This window comes from Dermochelys coriacea, chromosome 8 (genome assembly GCF_009764565.3).
Source record: "Dermochelys coriacea isolate rDerCor1 chromosome 8, rDerCor1.pri.v4, whole genome shotgun sequence".
Taxonomy (NCBI): Eukaryota; Metazoa; Chordata; order Testudines; family Dermochelyidae; genus Dermochelys; species Dermochelys coriacea.
The window spans coordinates 106,111,842-106,128,112 of NC_050075.1; the positions used below are offsets into that span (position 1 = coordinate 106,111,842).

Here is a 16,271-nt window from a genome sequence, read left to right on the forward strand (position 1 = left end):
GTGGCAGCCCTGCTGGCATGCCGGGCTCTGGTGCCTCTGATCCCAGCGCTGCCTGGAGCCCCTTCCCCTGAGTCGTGTCCGCATTGGGCCGCCAGCCGCCCAGCACAGCCACAACTGACACCAGTGCAGGGCGACTGGAGCATGAGTCATCCCAGTGTGGCTGTGTCAGGGCCTGGATCGCCTCACTGCCAAGGCCCAGGGCTGCTCCAACCTCTCCCCGCCTCAGCTGATGAGTCAGTGCATGCCAGAGGGCTCAGGCAGGGCTTCCCTGTGGGCACCCAGCCAGGCCTCAGCTCCACGGCCACTTAGCAACCCACACCCCAAACACACATGGCCTGCAGCCGGCCCCTCCTTGCCACAGGGCCTGCACTCAGCTGCTGTGCCGCCTCCAGCACCATGGCCACAGCAGGGCGTGGTGTCCCCGGTGCCATGGCCACAGCAGGGCTTGCTGCCCCCCCCCGGTGCCATGGCCACAGCAGGGCTTGCTGCCCCCCCAGAGCCATGGCCACAGCAGGGCATGGTGTCCCTCTCGGTGCCATGGCCACAGCAGGGCGTGGTGTCCCCCCAGCAGATCATACTGCCCCCCCACACTGGGGCACTAGGGTCAGGGAAGGCTCCCCTCTACCACAGTGCCCCCTAGCTCTGCACGGCCCTGGAAGGGCATCACCCCCCACTGAATCGCCATCACCACGTCATCCTGCTGTGCCCCAGCCAGGTCCTGCCCCAGCCTCACCCTGCTGAGCCTGGGCACTCGGGGCAGGCCCAGCCCCTCGGCTGCAGCCTTGGCTGAGGCCCCCACCCCCATCTCACCCGTGGTCTTTGCCGGCTGCCTCTCGGCTGCCAAGCCCCTGGGTGTGAGCAAGAGCAAAGTCCCTGAGCTGGGCCTGCCCTGGCCGGACGCTCCGGAGCTCCCTGGCGAAGAAGCCAGAAATCCAGCAGCTGCCCTGCGCCGAGCTAAAAATCTCCTGGGCCAACCCAGGGGCTCAGCTGCCAGTTCCTAGGGTGCCAAGAATAGACTGTCATGTCCCTGGCGCGGGGCCTGGGAGTGAGGATCTGGAGTAGGGCCCCCGCCCTGCCTGCAGGAGACAAGCTGGACCCCCTGGGTGGGGGCCTGCCAGGCAGCCAAGCTCCAGCAGCTCCCAAGGCCTGAGCCCGGCGCGTCCCGCTGGCGCCCACGGGCTGGCCTGGTCCCTTCCCCATGGAGGCCATTGAGCCCTCGTCCCCCGTCGATGCCTGGCCCAGAGCCCTTGGGCTCAGTGTGCTGGCAGTCGGGTTGTGTATCACCCCTCTATCGGGTCACAGGGCCGTGTCCCTGTTGCCCCGTGCCCCCTGGACAGGGTGGGCATGCAGGACAGCACATCCCGGCATTGGCACCCATGGGCCCTGGAGGAACTGACTTTCCTGGGCAATCCCGGCCTCAGTGTCCCCACCTGGCTGAAGAAGGGAACCCTGTACTGGCTCCCTGGGCTGGGCGGGCCCCTCACCTCTGCCTCTGGTGTCCCTGGGCAGCAGGGCAGAGCGCTGCTGGGAGTGGAGGCAGCCTGCTGCCCCGGCTCTGCCCACCCCGAGGGGGTAGCTGCAGGCCAGGTGGAGGCTGCAGGCCCGCACCGAGTGCAGGCCCAGAGCCAGCGAGGCAGGGCGTGGGGTGGAACAGGTGCCAAGGGCTCGTAGAGCTGCACCAGGCCCAGGCTAGTCTGGGCCACGGGCTGGCTGGGGTCCCTGGAGGTCGAGACCCATCATGCCACAGGGATGGCTCAGCGCAGCGCCGGCCTCGGGATCCAGCGCCTTGCACTGACCCTGAATGGCTGCTGCTACGTGTGATGGGCAGAGAGTGCAGAGAGCTGGGCAGCCTAGACCGACAGATGGGGGGCCAGGTCTGCCATGATGCACTGTGCCCGCTGCCGTTACCCGTCCAGCTGGCAGGTGCCCTTGCTACCAGTGTTGGGGGACCCCATCTCCGGTGCCACCCCTCTGTGGGCTCTGGCTGGTCACAGCCTGGCAGCCCTGCCATAGATGGGGAAACTGAGGCACAGAGCAAGCGCACAACTTCCCTGAGATCCCACAGGGGGCCGGTGGCAGGGCAATGAACCCAGGAGTCCGGACCCCCAGCAGGGGCTACAGTCACAAAGGGGAGCCTGCTGTCCCAGAGGCTTTCCCAGGCACAGCTCCAGTGGTAGGCCCCTTGCCCCCACCCCGACTCACCCAGGGATGTAGGGTGCAGGGACATGGGGTGCTGGCTATAGGCCATCAATGGGCAACTCCCCCCCAGACCCCCTTAGTCTATCTCTGCAGCCCCCTGCTAGCTCAGCCCTGGGCTTTACCCACCCCCAGCTCTGCCGGTGCCCCTCACTCGTGACCCGCAGCTCCCTGCTAGCCCAGCCCTGGGCTCCCCCAGCTCTGAGGTGTTGCTGAAATCAAGACGCTGACTCAGCAATGAGCTCCATGGAGATTTATTGATCCTGCCTGTGGTGCAGGGCAGCCCCAGGGCCCCAAGTGACCACCCTGAGGCCTTGCCCAGCATGTGCCAGGGCTGGGCCCCTCCTTTGGTGGCCTTGTGACTTCATGAGAGGCATGGCCCTGAGGCTTGTGGGCATTCAACCCCCGCCCGGAATCATACACACGCTGGAGAGGTCGGCCCTGAGGCAGGGCCTGTGCACAAAGGGGCTGGAAAGCAGCTAGCAACCCAAGCCGGGGCTCCCTCCAGCTCAGGGAGGTCCCTGGGCAGCACGCACCCCAGGGTAGACAGGAGGGGGCTTGCCCACAAGGCTGAGCCCTCTGGCTAGTCTGTGCTGCCAGCTAGCCCTTGTTACAACCAGGCGTACATTAGAGCAGTCCCTGGGCTGCTGTAGCTAGCCCCGGGCTGCAGGAGGTACTAACCTGACCTTCCCCAGCTCCACACGAGATCAGGCTCAGACGTGAGGCGTTGTGGGCAGGCGCTGTTGCTGCCTTGCAGACATGGGCGGTGCAGGCTGAGCTTAGCACAGTGCCCCGGCGGCTGTGGGGCGCAGCACGGCTGGGACAGCCCCTGTCTCAGCCCTGCCCCCCCCCACGCAGGACAATGGCCACCCTGAGCCTGGCCCAGCACTGGCTGGGATGGGCCAGGCCTGCCCCCGGCTCTGGCATGTTGGGGGCACAAGACCAGTGGCATCCTGGGAAGTTTGCTTTGCCCGTCACTCGTCCCAGAAACGCAGGAACAGCCTCTCCCTGCCCCCGGGTGTCGCTCGGTGCCCACCACTGACTGCCGCCCCCTCACTGGAGGTAGCTGTGGTGCTCCCGGGGCTGGGTGCCCCTGCGGCACTGGCATAGACGGGATGGCGCCCCTCTCCCCTTCCTCAGCACGTGGCACTTCCAGGCCTCAGCGATGCACTCGACCTGCGGGGGTGACACCAGGCTGCTGCAATGCCGACCGGTCCCAGCCATGCCAGGGCTGTCCCTGGGCATGCAGCTCGCAGCTGGGCCTAGCTGAACACGGGGATTGGCACCAGGGGGTGTGGGGCCGTGGGGCAGGACAGGGCTGCAAGAGGCACCAAGAAGTGATAGGGACGGAGAGGGCAATAGGGCTGGTGCCTGGCACAGGGGGATGTGTGGCAGGCGTCTGGGTCAGTGCCACAAACGTCCCTTTTCTCCCCAGCAGTAGCTTCCTGACCCCAGTCCCTTGGCATCTCTCACCAGCCTCTCCCCATCCTGGGGGCACTGTCCAGACCGACCCCAGTGTCTGGCCCAAGGGCCTGGAGCAGGTCCCATGGGGCTCAGCCCCCACCCCCAAATGCCTTAGGCTGGCCAGGCCTTCCCAAGAGCCCGATCTCAGCCAGCGATGCGTGGACAGACGGACACAGACACAGATGGGGTGCATGGACAGATGGACACAGACAGACAGACAGACATAGACAGCCAGGGCCACACAGACAGCCAGACAGACACAGACACAGACGGGAAGCATGGACAGCCAGATGGACACAAGACAGATGGACACAGAGACAACCCGGATCCATGGATAGACAGACACAGACAGACAGACACAGCTGGGGCCCATGGACAGACAGACAGACACAGACGGACACAGACAGACGGACACAGACAGACGGAAGGACACAGACGGACGGACACAGAGACAGCCAGGGCCCATGGACAGACAGACGGACACAGACAGCTGGACACAGACAGGTGGACACAGACGGACGAACACAGAGACAGCCAGGGCCCATGGACAGACAGACGGATACAGCCAGCCGGACACAGACAGATGGACACAGAGACAGATGGGGCCAAAGGACAGCCGGACAGACGCAGCCAGCTGGCCCCTCACCGGGATGAGCGGGTCCCTCTGGTTGTGGCTCTCCAGGGCTGCCAGCTCGCGGGGCGAGAGCAGGGGCAGGCGGAGCTCGCGCACCGGACCGGCTGCCACCTCAGCCACTGGCCGCTCCAGGACGGCCTGGAACAGGAGTGCAGGGTCAGGGGCCGGATCCATGACCCGGGGAGCCGGGGGGGAGGATCTGGGGAGCCAGCAGGGTTGGGGGGGGGATGCGATCTGGGGCCTTTGACCCCGGGGTGGCAGGGCCCCCCAGCGCTTTGGCAGCCGGCGGGAGATGGGCCAGGGGTCTCGGCCAGGTTCCCAAGTGATGGGGGCCCACGTCACCAGCCAGCAACATCCGCCCTCCTGTGTGCCTGGCCCTGCAGTGGCCAGTCTCCCCAGGCAACCCAAGGGACAGAGCCCTGGCATCTCGCCCCCAGGGCAGACAGGGGAGCACTGAGGGCTGGGCAGGGACTGGCATCACCTGTGCTTGTGCCCCAGAGATTGGGTCCTGGGTGGGGGACACCCCTGGGGCCCTGTGCTCTGCTTCTCCAGGGCGGGCTGGGGTGGGTGGGGGCTGGCAGCCAGGACGCCTGGGTTCTATCCCCAGCTCTGGGAGGCGAGGGGAGGGGAGGGCAGTGGGATCTATAGGGGTGGGGCAGAGGGATCTGGCAGCCAGGATGCCTGGGTTCTATCCCCAGCTCTGGGAGGCAAGGGGAGGGGAGGGCTGTGGGATCTATAGGGGTGGGGTGGAGGGATCTGGCAGCCAGGACACCTGGTTCTCCTCCGGCTCTGGGCGGGGAGTGGGGTCTATGGGTTAGAGTCGGGGGAGTTCATTCCCAGCTCTGCCATGCACTCACTGGGTGACCGGGGGCACATCCCACCCCCCGCATGCCGGGGAATGATCCCTGCCAGCCTCCCCATGGTGGGGGCTGAGATGCCCTCAGAAAGCCCCTGGCTGGGTGAGCCCCAGCTCCTGGCCCTGGGGCCGCGGGCACTCACCGAGCTGACGTGGGCCCATTCCCGCACAGCCCGGATCAGGTCCGGCTCGTCGATGGCCAGCCGGTCACTGTGCAGCACGACCACCAGCGCCGCGCCCGACAGCTCGTGGAAGCTCCGTGTCTGCACCACCTCCTGTGGGGCCGCAAACGGGTCCAGCCTGGCAGCGGGGCTGGCTCCACTTGGCATGGGGCGGGCCCAGAACCCTGCTCCACAACTGCCGGGCATGTACCTGCCGCCCACCCCTCCCATCGTCCCTGTCCTACTGCCCCCCTGACCCGCCCCCTCTGCCCTGCCCCATCCCGCCCCTCTCTGTCCTGCCCCTGTCCTGCCACCCCTCTGCTCCACCCCGCCCCATCCTGCCACCCCTCTGCCCCACCCCACCCCCATCCCCCCTCTGCCCTGCCCCATCCTGCCACCCTTCTGCTGCACCCCACCCAAGGGAGCAGCATCTCAGACTCATCAACCTTGAGGGTAGAAGGGGCCCTGGGAACCCCCACGTGACCCAACGCCCCTCGCCCAGAGCCCCCCTGCATGACCCAGACCCATTTGCCCAGCGCTCCGTGTGACCCAGCACCCTTCGCCCAGCACCTCCAAATGACCGAGACCCATTCGCCCAGCGCCCTGCATGACCCAGTACCTCTCGCCCGGCGCCCCCTGCATGACCCAGCACCCGCTGCCCATGGCCATCTGGGGCATCCTACCCCCCGGGGCCCTGCACTGACAGGGCCAGCCCAGCCTGTGCCCCCCCCCGCCTGGGGTGATCCCCTTCTCCTGGCTGCTCAGGGCTCAGGATGCAGGACGCTGTCAGGCTGCTTCCACGTGGGGCACTGGCCGCATGCCTGAGTCTGCCGGCGGGGTGTGGGGGTATTGCCAGAGCTCATGGGGGGGGCAGGCCGGTGCAAAGCGCTGAGGCCCTGGGCCTCCCCTCACTCTCTGAGTGCTCATACCCGCGTGTGGTCCTCCACGAACACCAGGCAGTGCTCCTGCAGGTCCATCTGTCCATAGGTCACAGCCGCCTGCAGGGAGAGCACAGACAGACAGCTGCAGTCAGCTGGAGACGGGGGCACTGGCACAGCAGGGGGCTGCAGGTCGGGAGTGAGGGGCACCAGTGGAGCTGGGGGTCGGGGGTATCTGACTAGCACCTGCCTACAATCGCTCAGTCTCACGAGCTCTAGGATTCGCCATGTCCCCCCACGCAGCCGGTGGAGCCCAGCACTCAGTGTCCACTGGGGCATTGTCACCCTGGCGGCCTTCGCTGGGAGGGAAACGGGGCCATGAGCCTCTCGTTGGAAGCGTCACCCTGGGAGCCCCAGGCTCAGCTCGGCTCTGCTGGGGGACCGCAGGGACATGGGCTCAGGGATGGGGGGCAGCACCCCCTTGGACTTCCCAGCAGGGAGGCTGCCCCGCCCCAGGGAGCCTGCGGGTCAGGGCCGCACAAGGGCCGGGTGGTTTTGCAGGGATCCCCGTCCCAAAGAGCTCCCAGGATCGCTGCACCCTCAAGGCACTGGGCAAGGGTTGGGGGGGCCCAGCGAGGCTGCTGCTCCATTGGGGGGGCAGAGGGGAGCGTTGCCAGGGCTGGGAACCCCTGGCACTGCCTCTGGTGTCTCTCCGGGCACCTGCGACGGCTAAGAGTGTGGGGGGGGGGTGATCCGTGACTGGGGCTGGAGCTGTCACCTGTGCAGCACTGGCAACACAGGTACAATGTACACCCGCCACACACAGCACACAGACACACACACACACACACACACAGCAGTGCGGAGCACACACAGCACACAGACACACAGGGTACAGATATACAATACACAGCACCACAATTCACACATGGCATAGACACACACACAGCAGTACAGTGCACATGTAGCACACACACACACACACACACACACACGCACGCACATGCCCTGCCTCAGATGGGATCTCAACCTGTCCTGTTCTCCAGCCTCAGCAGGGCTTTGGGCCGCCAGCCGCTCCGAGGGATGGGGCATGAGCCGTGCCACCATGGCAGTCATGCCCACCTGGCATTCAGTGGGGCCAGATCCTTGGTTCCTGTGAAGGTCAGTCCCGAGGGATTTACATGGTTTGTAGGGGCGCCAGCAGGGGGCGCCCCAGGGCCGGGCTGGAGCATGGAGCTGCTCCCGCAGCCAGCACAGTCCGGAGCAGCCCCTGCGCTCAGTTTCACACCGCGCTTGGCACCGCTGTGATTGGCACCCTCAGCACGACAGGCTTGCTCCAGCTCACAGCCTGGGCCAGCTCTGCCCCTCCCCAGCCAAGGGGGTCTCGCGGATCCCCGTCCCCAGCCACCTCGGAGAGCGGCTCCCTTCCCAGCCCATTGTGCCCTGAGCAGTGTGTGGTGGGGCCGGGGTGACAAGATGGCTGGGCCTATGAGGGCACGTGGCTGATCTGAGCCTGCTTGCAGCAAATACCTCAATGGGCGGTGGCGGGGCACTGGATGGGGAGGGCTCTGAGTCCGACAGAGACTTCGCTGCCAGGAGTCTGGCTGCGCTGGGTCTAACCGATCGCCCGGTTTGGGGTGGGGAAGGAATTTCCCCCCGGCTCAGCTTGGGAGAGACCCTGGCTGCAGCGTGGGGCCCGGGTCACGTGCTGGTTTGAACTAGTGTCAATGCGGGGTCTCGGGAAGTCTTGAACCCATGATTAGAGGGGCAGTGACCCAGCCAGAGGTTCTGGGTGTGTTGCAAGTTCTGTGACCTGCCATAGCAGATCATGCTGGTCCCGTCTGGCCTTGAAGCCGAAGAGGCTGTGAGGGCAGCGGCTTTGCTGGGTCTAGGCCCCCGCATCACCCCGGCTCCCCGACCCCTGTCCTCACCCCCCATGACACAATCTCTCTGGGTGAGGGAGGGTGAGCCAAGAGGTCTCCAGCTGCCCCAGCACGGCCTGTCCAATGCCTGTAACCAGCTTGCTGGCCTGGTACTCACCCCCGGGCACACCCCTGCACCCAGGGGGCCCCACCTTTCCCATCTAGCGCCAGGCACCTACTCTGGCTGCACGACGCACGATTGCGCCACCCCTGCCAGCAGGGAGCCTGCTGCTTACAGCCCGAGACAGGGCAGGCAGATGGGGGGCACGACGCTGACCCCACGCTAGGGCTGGGGTGTAGAATCATAGACCCACAGGATTAGATGGGACCGCCAGGATCATCTAGTCTCCTCTCAAAAACCTCCAGTGAAGGAGCTGCCATCATGCCATCGCCTCCCGAGGTCTCTGTTCCATGGGCGACTGGCCTTCTGGTTAGGACATTTGGCCTGAGATTTAACCTACATCTGCTGTGCTGTTGTTTGAACCCATCGCCTCATGTCCTGTCCTCTGGGACAAGAGAGAACAACTTTTCTCCATCTTTTTTATGGCAGCCTTTCAAGTGTTTGAAGACCACTATCCTGTCCCCCCTTAATCTCCTCTTTTCCACACTAAACACACCCCATTCCCTCAGCCTCTGCTCCTATGACTGCGTTCCATCCCTTTGAGCATCTCGGTCGCTCGCCTCTGGATCCTTTCAGTTTCTCTCCATACCTTCTATACAGCGGGGACCAAAGCTGGACACCGTCCTCCAGCTGAGGCCTGGCCAGTGCTGCCCTCATCTCCCGGGACCTGCATGCACTGCCTCTGCTAATGCAACCTACAATTGCACTGGCGTTTTTTGCAACAGCAGCGTGTTGCTGACTCAAGTTGAGGTCGCGATTTGCTACCACATGGGCTGGAAGAGAAGCAACAACTGGGCTGGGGCTGAGCGCACCCTGACGCTGTCCCTGTGCATGTGGGTGCACCCAGCCAGGTGTGTATGTACATGTGTGTATCTGTGTGCGTACCCAGCCACGTGTGCCTGTATGTCGGCGTGTGACTGATCATGTGCCTCTGTGTGTGTGTACCTGACTCTGTGTGTATGTCTGTACCTCCCCACGCGTGTGTGGGCACAAACCACATGTGTACCTGACTGTGTGTGTACCTCACAGTGTGCGTGTGTTGTGACACACTGTTACGCCCAGTTGTTTTGAGGACAAACAGTCCCACCTCTGGGCCCGCTTTTCCTGTCCCTGCTCCGGGGCTGGGTGACCACAGCCCGAGCAAGTATTTCAGTTCAAACACTGCCAGGCAACAGCCTCCCTGCTGCAGGGTAAACAGGAAACGCCTGACTTGCTACAGCAGCGATGTCAGCACGGCCGCGAACACACCAGGGGGAGCAAAGCGCCAGGGTCCCGGCCGCGAACACACCAGGGGGAGCAGAGCGCCAGGGTCCCGGCCGCGAACACACCAGGGGGAGCAGAGCGCCAGGGTCCCGGCCGCGAACACACCAGGGGGAGCAGAGCGCCAGGGTCCCGGCCGCGAACACTCCGGGGGGAGCAGAGCACCAGGGTCCCGGCCGCGAACACACCAGGGGGAGCAGAGCGCCAGGGTCCCGGCCGCGAACACACCGGGGGGAGCAGAGCGCCAGGGTCCCGGCCGCGAACACACCGGGGGGAGCAGAGCGCCAGGGTCCCGGCCGCGAACACTCCGGGGGGAGCAGAGCGCCAGGGTCCCGGCCGCGAACACACCAGGGGGAGCAGAGCGCCAGGGTCCCGGCCGCGAACACACCGGGGGGAGCAGAGCACCAGGGTCCCGGCCGCGAACACACCAGGGGGAGCAGAGCGCCAGGGTCCCGGCCGCGAACACACCGGGGGGAGCAGAGCGCCAGGGTCCCGGCCGCGAACACACCAGGGGGAGCAGAGCGCCAGGGTCCCGGCCGCGAACACACCAGGGGGAGCAGAGCGCCAGGGGCCTGGCCATGAACACACCGGGGGGAGCAGAGCGCCAGGGTCCCGGCCGCGAACACACCGGGGGGAGCAGAGCGCCAGGGTCCCGGCCGCGAACACACCGGGGGGAGCAGAGCGCCAGGGTCCCGGCCGCGAACACACCAGGGGGAGCAGAGCGCCAGGGGCCTGGCCATGAACACACCGGGGGGAGCAGAGCACCAGGGGCCTGGCCATGAACACACCTACTACAGTCCCCCAACAATGGCATGACCCCTAACCCCCTCCAACTGGGCCCAGCACCCCTGCCCCTCCCACCCTGGCACTCCCTGACCCCCGGTGCAGCCCTAACCTCACCCCACCCCCAGTTGCCAAACCCCTCCCCCGCCCCCAGGGATGGGCTGCCCCCACCAGCCTCTCAGCGATGCCCAGGGCCCCTCAGCAACCAGCTCTGCAGCCCAGATGCCCTGATCCCAAAGCCATGGGCAGGCGCCCAGCAAGAACTGTTGTGCCCAGTAGACCCCACCCACCTCTGCCTAGCTGACAGGCTGGGGTGCCCTGCTGCCCTGTAACAGAAGGTGGGTGCTGACTGTATGGGTGCTGACGCTCCTACACTACCAGCCCTCCCCAGGGCAGGGAGGGGACTCCGTGCCACTGAGATGTGGTCAGGTACCCTGGCACCAAGCCTGGGGTTATTTGTGTGCCGTGCCATCACAAGTCATGCCGCAGCGCCAGGGAACATCTGCAGCCAAACCCGGGGAAATGGGCACCCATGCCATCCATGGAGGAGGCACTGGAGTCCGGGTGAGTACTGCCAAACCCTGCCTGCCACCCATGGCTGGTGAGGGCCAGCTGGCCAGGCTCTCACCTGGGTGCCCATCCCCACAGCATTTGGGTGTCATGAGCTGGGCACTAGCAGAACAGTAGGGACAGCAGGTAAAGGTACCTGGGCCCACACGTATGAGGGAGACCAGGCCCTGGGCGCTCCAGGCAGGGGCACTGTGCAGACGGATCCAGCTTTGCTGAGTGAAATCCCTTCCAGCTGCAAAATTGGTCCTAGGAGCCAGCGATGCCCCGAGAGCGACTCCCAGGAGCTAGGCCTGGCTGGGGGGTGTCACGGAGTCCCCGGGCGATGCTCTGGGACTGCTCCCTACAAAGCCAGGCAGGACTCTGGGGAAGTCTCCTTCCTGGGAGCAGCCTGTCTGCAGGACACACAGCTCACATGGCTTCCCCTCCCTGGGTCTGACCTCAGAGCATTCAGCATCCTCTGCCCCCCGTGCGCTTCCCACAGCCAGTCTGCCGAGGCAGGGTCCTGGGGGGGCCAGAGGATCCTGCCCCCCAACTCCACAGTCAGACGTGACTCTCAGCCAGCCAATAATACAGAAGGTTTATTAGATGACATGGTCTAAACCAGAGCTTGTAGGTGCAGAAAACAGGACCCCTCAGCCGGATCAATTTTGGGGGGCAGTGAGCCAGACAACCCCGTTGGCACTTCACTCCATGTCCCCAGCCAGCCCCAAACTGCCTCCCCCTCTAGCCCCTCCTCCTCTGGGTTTTGTCCCTTTCCCGGGCCAGGAGGGCACCTGATCCCTTTGTTCTCCAACCCTTTAGCTCTCACCTTGCAGGGGGAAGGGCCCAGGCCATCAGTTGCCAGGAAACAGGGTGTCAGCCATTTATGTACCCTGGCCCTTTGCTCTGCAACCATTAAACCCTCTTATCCCACCACCTAGAGACTTACGAAATGCATAGGGGAAACTGAGGCACACCTCCAGTATTCAGAGGAAACATTAAGAACAGTCCCACTTCGTCACAGGGGGCACCCCACAGCAGCTGCTTTAGCCACAGTCTCAGAGAGGGTGGCTGTCCCGAGCACCCCACAGTGGTCTGTCCCCCATCTGGGTGCAGACCTGGTCCGGGCTCCGCGGCTCAACAGGGAGACACAGCAGCCCCTGCCGCAGATCACCCCTCAGCTGCTGGCGCTGCTGGAAAGAGGGAATTCCTGGGCGGCTGGCTCTGTCCCAGGCCGGACAATCTCTCACCCTGCTCTGTGGGGGGATTGGGGGCTGTGCCTAGGACAGAGGTGGCCCATAGACCTGTCTGGTCCCAGCCCCATCTCTACGCTGGGACCATCGGGGCTGTTCTCCCCCAACATAGCTGGGACCTTTGCAGTCCACACACCCTCTCCCACCAGGAGCCACCCACCCATGGGGCTGCGTGGAGCTGGGGGGAGGGGTTGCTCCACAACTGAGTGACAGAGTCGAGGTCAGGGACCCCGGTGGGGTCACTGACATGGGACCAGACAGCAGGGGGAGGGGCACTGAGCTGGGGCCTGGCTAAGCCCTGCACCCCCAGTGACGGGAATGGGTGCTGTACAGCCTCCATCCCCCACCCCCAGCCAGCTGCAGAGGGCGAGAGCAGCTCTCCCCTGCACTGGCGGCAGGGCCTGGTGGGATGGGTCTGTGCACACATCACAGCCAAACCTGCCCTGGAAGGGGAGCAGGGGAACCCCCCTGCGGGCGGCTCCTCCCCCCGCCAGACGGATTGTTCCACGCACCGGGGCCCAACCGTCACCTCGTGCACCGGCACTTTCCAGGGCACCTGATGCCGGTTTCCCCTCCTGCTTCTTTCCGCTGAGCAGCACTTCACGTGGTGCCAGCCGCCCTTGCCAGGGAAACCCTGCTGAGACAGACCTGCCCCAGCCACATGACAGCAACCACAGAGCCGGGCGCTGGGGGAAAGCTGCCAGTGGAGAGAACAACAAGTGAAAAGGCTTCCGCTAGGGCCTGTTCAGGAGGGCTCCCATCTGGGTCTGACAGCACCGGGACTCCATTGGCTACCAAGCACCCAGCCCTGCTCAGACCCACTGAGGCATGCAGCAAGCCCAGGAGCACAGAAATGCGTGCTCATCCACTGAGTGGTAGCAGGCGCCCGGGGCCTGGTGGCTTCCCAGTGCAGGAGAAATCTGTGACACAGAGTCAGGGTCTATTCGAAGTGCAATTGGCTTATTTACCCACCTGCACCCGGCCTGGACCACAGCGGGTCACAACCAGCACACGGGGAAATCCCAGCTCCCAGGGAGCAGCCGCCTCAAGCCTCGACTCTAATCAGAGCCCAAGGCAGAGAGCAACGCTGCCGCGGCTTGCTTAGCTGCCTCTGCACAGAACCAGGGCCTCACCCCACAGCTTGTCTGCCCAAGACTGAGCACTTGCTCGCGCTCTTGGCAGACTGTGTATCAGTGCCTGATAACGCCTGCCATGACCATACACACAACGCCTGCCACGACCATACACACAACGAGAGCCCATGTGGAACGTGCTGGCCTCAGAAACCTCAGAAGGCAACGTCCTAAGGACAGGGGGTGGCTGTAGCTGAAGAAATCGATCATTGGTTCAGCCAGCCCAGGGGCAGCTCCCCAACAGCGGCCAGTTCTGGCCGCACAAATGCACCTCGTTTCTAGGCGACGCTTGAGCAGGGGAAGTGTTTCTCTTGGCTCAGTTCATGCCCTGAGCACCAGCAGCTCCTGGCAGGCTGAACTCTGAGCCCTGCTTCAGGCAATAATCCCTTCAATTTTAATTGGCCTGAGTGAGGGGCACCAGCAGAGCTGCGGGAGGGGAGCCCAGGCTGGAAGAGCAGGGGGGAGTGAGGGGCACCGGCAGAGCTGGGGAGACCTGCAAGCCGGGCGTGGTGCGGCTCTGTGCATGGCTCTGCTGCAGCTGGAGCTACCGGTCTGCTGCAGCCCCAGCGCAATGGCTCGAATTCACCTCCCAGCGTCAGACAAACGGCAAGCCAGGCTCTGTGGCTGGCGAACAATGGGGCCTAAGGGGTGGTCCCTCGAGGCAGACGGGGGGCTGTGCTGTCAGCCTGATGCCATGCTCCGCCTGGGCAGGGGACAGGCTGACGCAGACCCACAGCGGGGTGGCTCAGCTGCTGGCCTTCGCTCTAATCTGCCATGGTGCCCTGTGCACCCAGCCAGGTGCCCGGTGCTGCCATGGGGGGGTGCAGCAGGGGAGCTGGTCCAGCAGGGCCAGGGTAGGACTCGGGGAAAGGGAGAAAGGAGATGGGCAAAGCCAGTTTCCAAGGGCTCTCTAAGGAGCTGTCGGGGGAGCAGAGCCTTCTTCATGGGGCGGGCAGCTCAGCCATTGGCCCTCTGGCCAGCCCGTGGTGCCTGGTGCCTGGCCAGAGCAGGCCAGCGGGGCCCCATCAGCCTGGCTGCTCTGTGAGCCGATAGGGTCATTTGGGCAGCACAGGGGGTCCAATCTCCAGGCCCAGGCCTATGGTACTACCAGGCAGCTCTGCCCAGCCTGGCACACTGGGGCACAGAGTCCTGCCTGTCCGTGTCTCGCAGCTACACTGGTCACATCCAGCCCTCCTCTGTCAGCGGGACGGGGGGGGGAGGGGAATGATGCCTGCAAGGGGTAGTTCTCACGCAGGCAGTGCCGGGCAACAGAGCCCCTTCTGGGGTGGTGCAGCTCGGCTGGGAACCAATGGCTACATTATCAGGGACTCACCAGCCTGCCAGCGTCAGCGAGGGGAGAATCAGGCCCTTTGAGCAACTCCTGATTGCACCAGCACAGGCCCCGTGGCTATTGGGAGCAGCGTTTCAGTGGAACAGAAACCCTGGTGTCAGCATGTTCCCCGGGGCCTCCTCCTCGCCGCCAACCCTGCTCTGAGCCACTCTCTGAATCAATCAGCAACTGAGAGCAGCTTGCAGACCGAGGGGGAAAATCTCCCTGCGCCATGGAAAGCTGCCACCCTCCCCTCCCCAGCCCTGCCCTCACAGACCTGATGCCCTCGCTGACTCTTCTCCGGCAAAGCCAGGGCTTGCTGCCAGCTCCCATCTGAGAGCAGGGCCCCCTGCACCGGGTGCAGTGCAGAGGGACAGAGAGCCCCTACCCCAAAGAGCTCCTCAACACAGAGTGGAGGGGAAACTGAGACATGGGTAGGGGGAACGACGTGCCCAAGTTCCCCCAGCAGGCCAGTGGGATAGCCAGGAATAGGAGCCAGGTCTCTGGAGAGCCAGCCCAGTGCTCTACTCACTGGGCATCACTGCCTTTCGGTCAGTGCCTGCTCTCAGCCCTCCCCCGCCCTCCAGAGGCAACCTCAGCTCTGGTGGGGGAGCCGGAAGCAGTCCGGGTGGAGAGGTGCATCCCCCAGGAGGCCAGGGCATTGCCAGCCTGCTCCGAAGCTGGTCTCTGGAGATCAGCTGCAAGGAGCAGCCTTGTGCCTCAGTTTCCCCACCTCTCTCAACTGGCTCCTGTGGCCAGACAGAGCAGGGAATGCCCAGCCGAGGAGGGTGGGGAACACCCCACTGCCACCAGAGGGCTTTATTCAGGGTCTGATCCTGCCAGGTCCTGAACAGCTCCCCCCTGGTGCTCAGTGGCTCAGAGGATTGGGCCCGGGGGCTGACCTGGCTGGTGTGACGAAGCAGGACTCAGAGTAGCAGCCGTGTTAGTCTGTATTCGCAAAAAGAAAAGGAGTACTTGTGGCACCTTAGAGACTAACAAATTTATTAGAGCATAAGCTTTCGTGAGCTACAGCTCACTTCATCGGATGCATTTGAAGCATTAAGAACAGAAGCAGGACTGTTCTTAATGTTTCCTCTGAATATTGTAGGGGTGCCTCAGTTTCCCCTATGCAGTTCTTAAGTATCTAGGTGGTGGGATAAGGGTATATGATCCTTGCAGAGCCCTAGAGGGCAGGTGTGTGCAGGGGTCTGGAAACACAGAAGGGCCAACACCCTGTTTTCTGGCAACTGATGGCCTGGGCCTTCCCCCCTGCAAGGTGAGAGCTAAAGGGTTGGAGAACAAAGGAAGCAGGTGACCTCCTGGCCCGGGAAAGGGACAAAGCCCAGAGGAGGAGGGGGCTGGAGAGAGTTTCAGTTTGGGGCTGGCTGGGGACATGGAGTGAAGTGCAGACGGGGTTGTCTGGCTCATTGCCCCCCAGAATGTACCCAGCTGAGGGGTCCTGTTCTCTGCACCTACAAGCTCTGGTTTAGACCATGTTCCTGTCGTCTAATAAACCTTCTGTTTTACTGGCTGGCTGAGAGTCACGTCTAACTGCGGAGTTGGGGGGCAGGACCCTCTGGCTTCCCCAGGAGCCCACCTGGGCAGACTGGCTGTGGGAAGCGCACAGAGGGGCAGAGGATGCTGAATGCTCCGAGGTCAGCCCCAGGAAGGGGGAAGCCGGGTGAGCTGTGTGTCCTGCAGACAGGCTGCTCCCAGAAAGGAGACTTCCCC

The 16,271-nt window shown here is 64.3% G+C and overlaps 1 protein-coding gene across 2 annotated transcripts in view; it reads right to left on the minus strand.

The window, feature by feature from the left end:
- Nucleotides 1-2,434: 2,434 nt before the first annotated feature.
- BTBD19 (BTB domain containing 19) overlaps nt 2,435-16,271 on the minus strand; it is a 69,832-nt gene continuing 55,995 nt past the window's right edge. For both annotated transcript variants that reach the window (XM_038413781.2, XM_038413782.2), the window contains 4 exons: nt 6,241-6,309; nt 5,294-5,425; nt 4,307-4,432; nt 2,435-3,372 (listed from right to left, as the gene is read on the minus strand). In XM_038413781.2, coding sequence (XP_038269709.1) covers nt 3,250-3,372; nt 4,307-4,432; nt 5,294-5,425; nt 6,241-6,309 — 450 coding nt within the window. In that variant the 3' untranslated portion in view covers nt 2,435-3,249. The remainder of the gene's footprint in view (nt 3,373-4,306; nt 4,433-5,293; nt 5,426-6,240; nt 6,310-16,271) is intronic.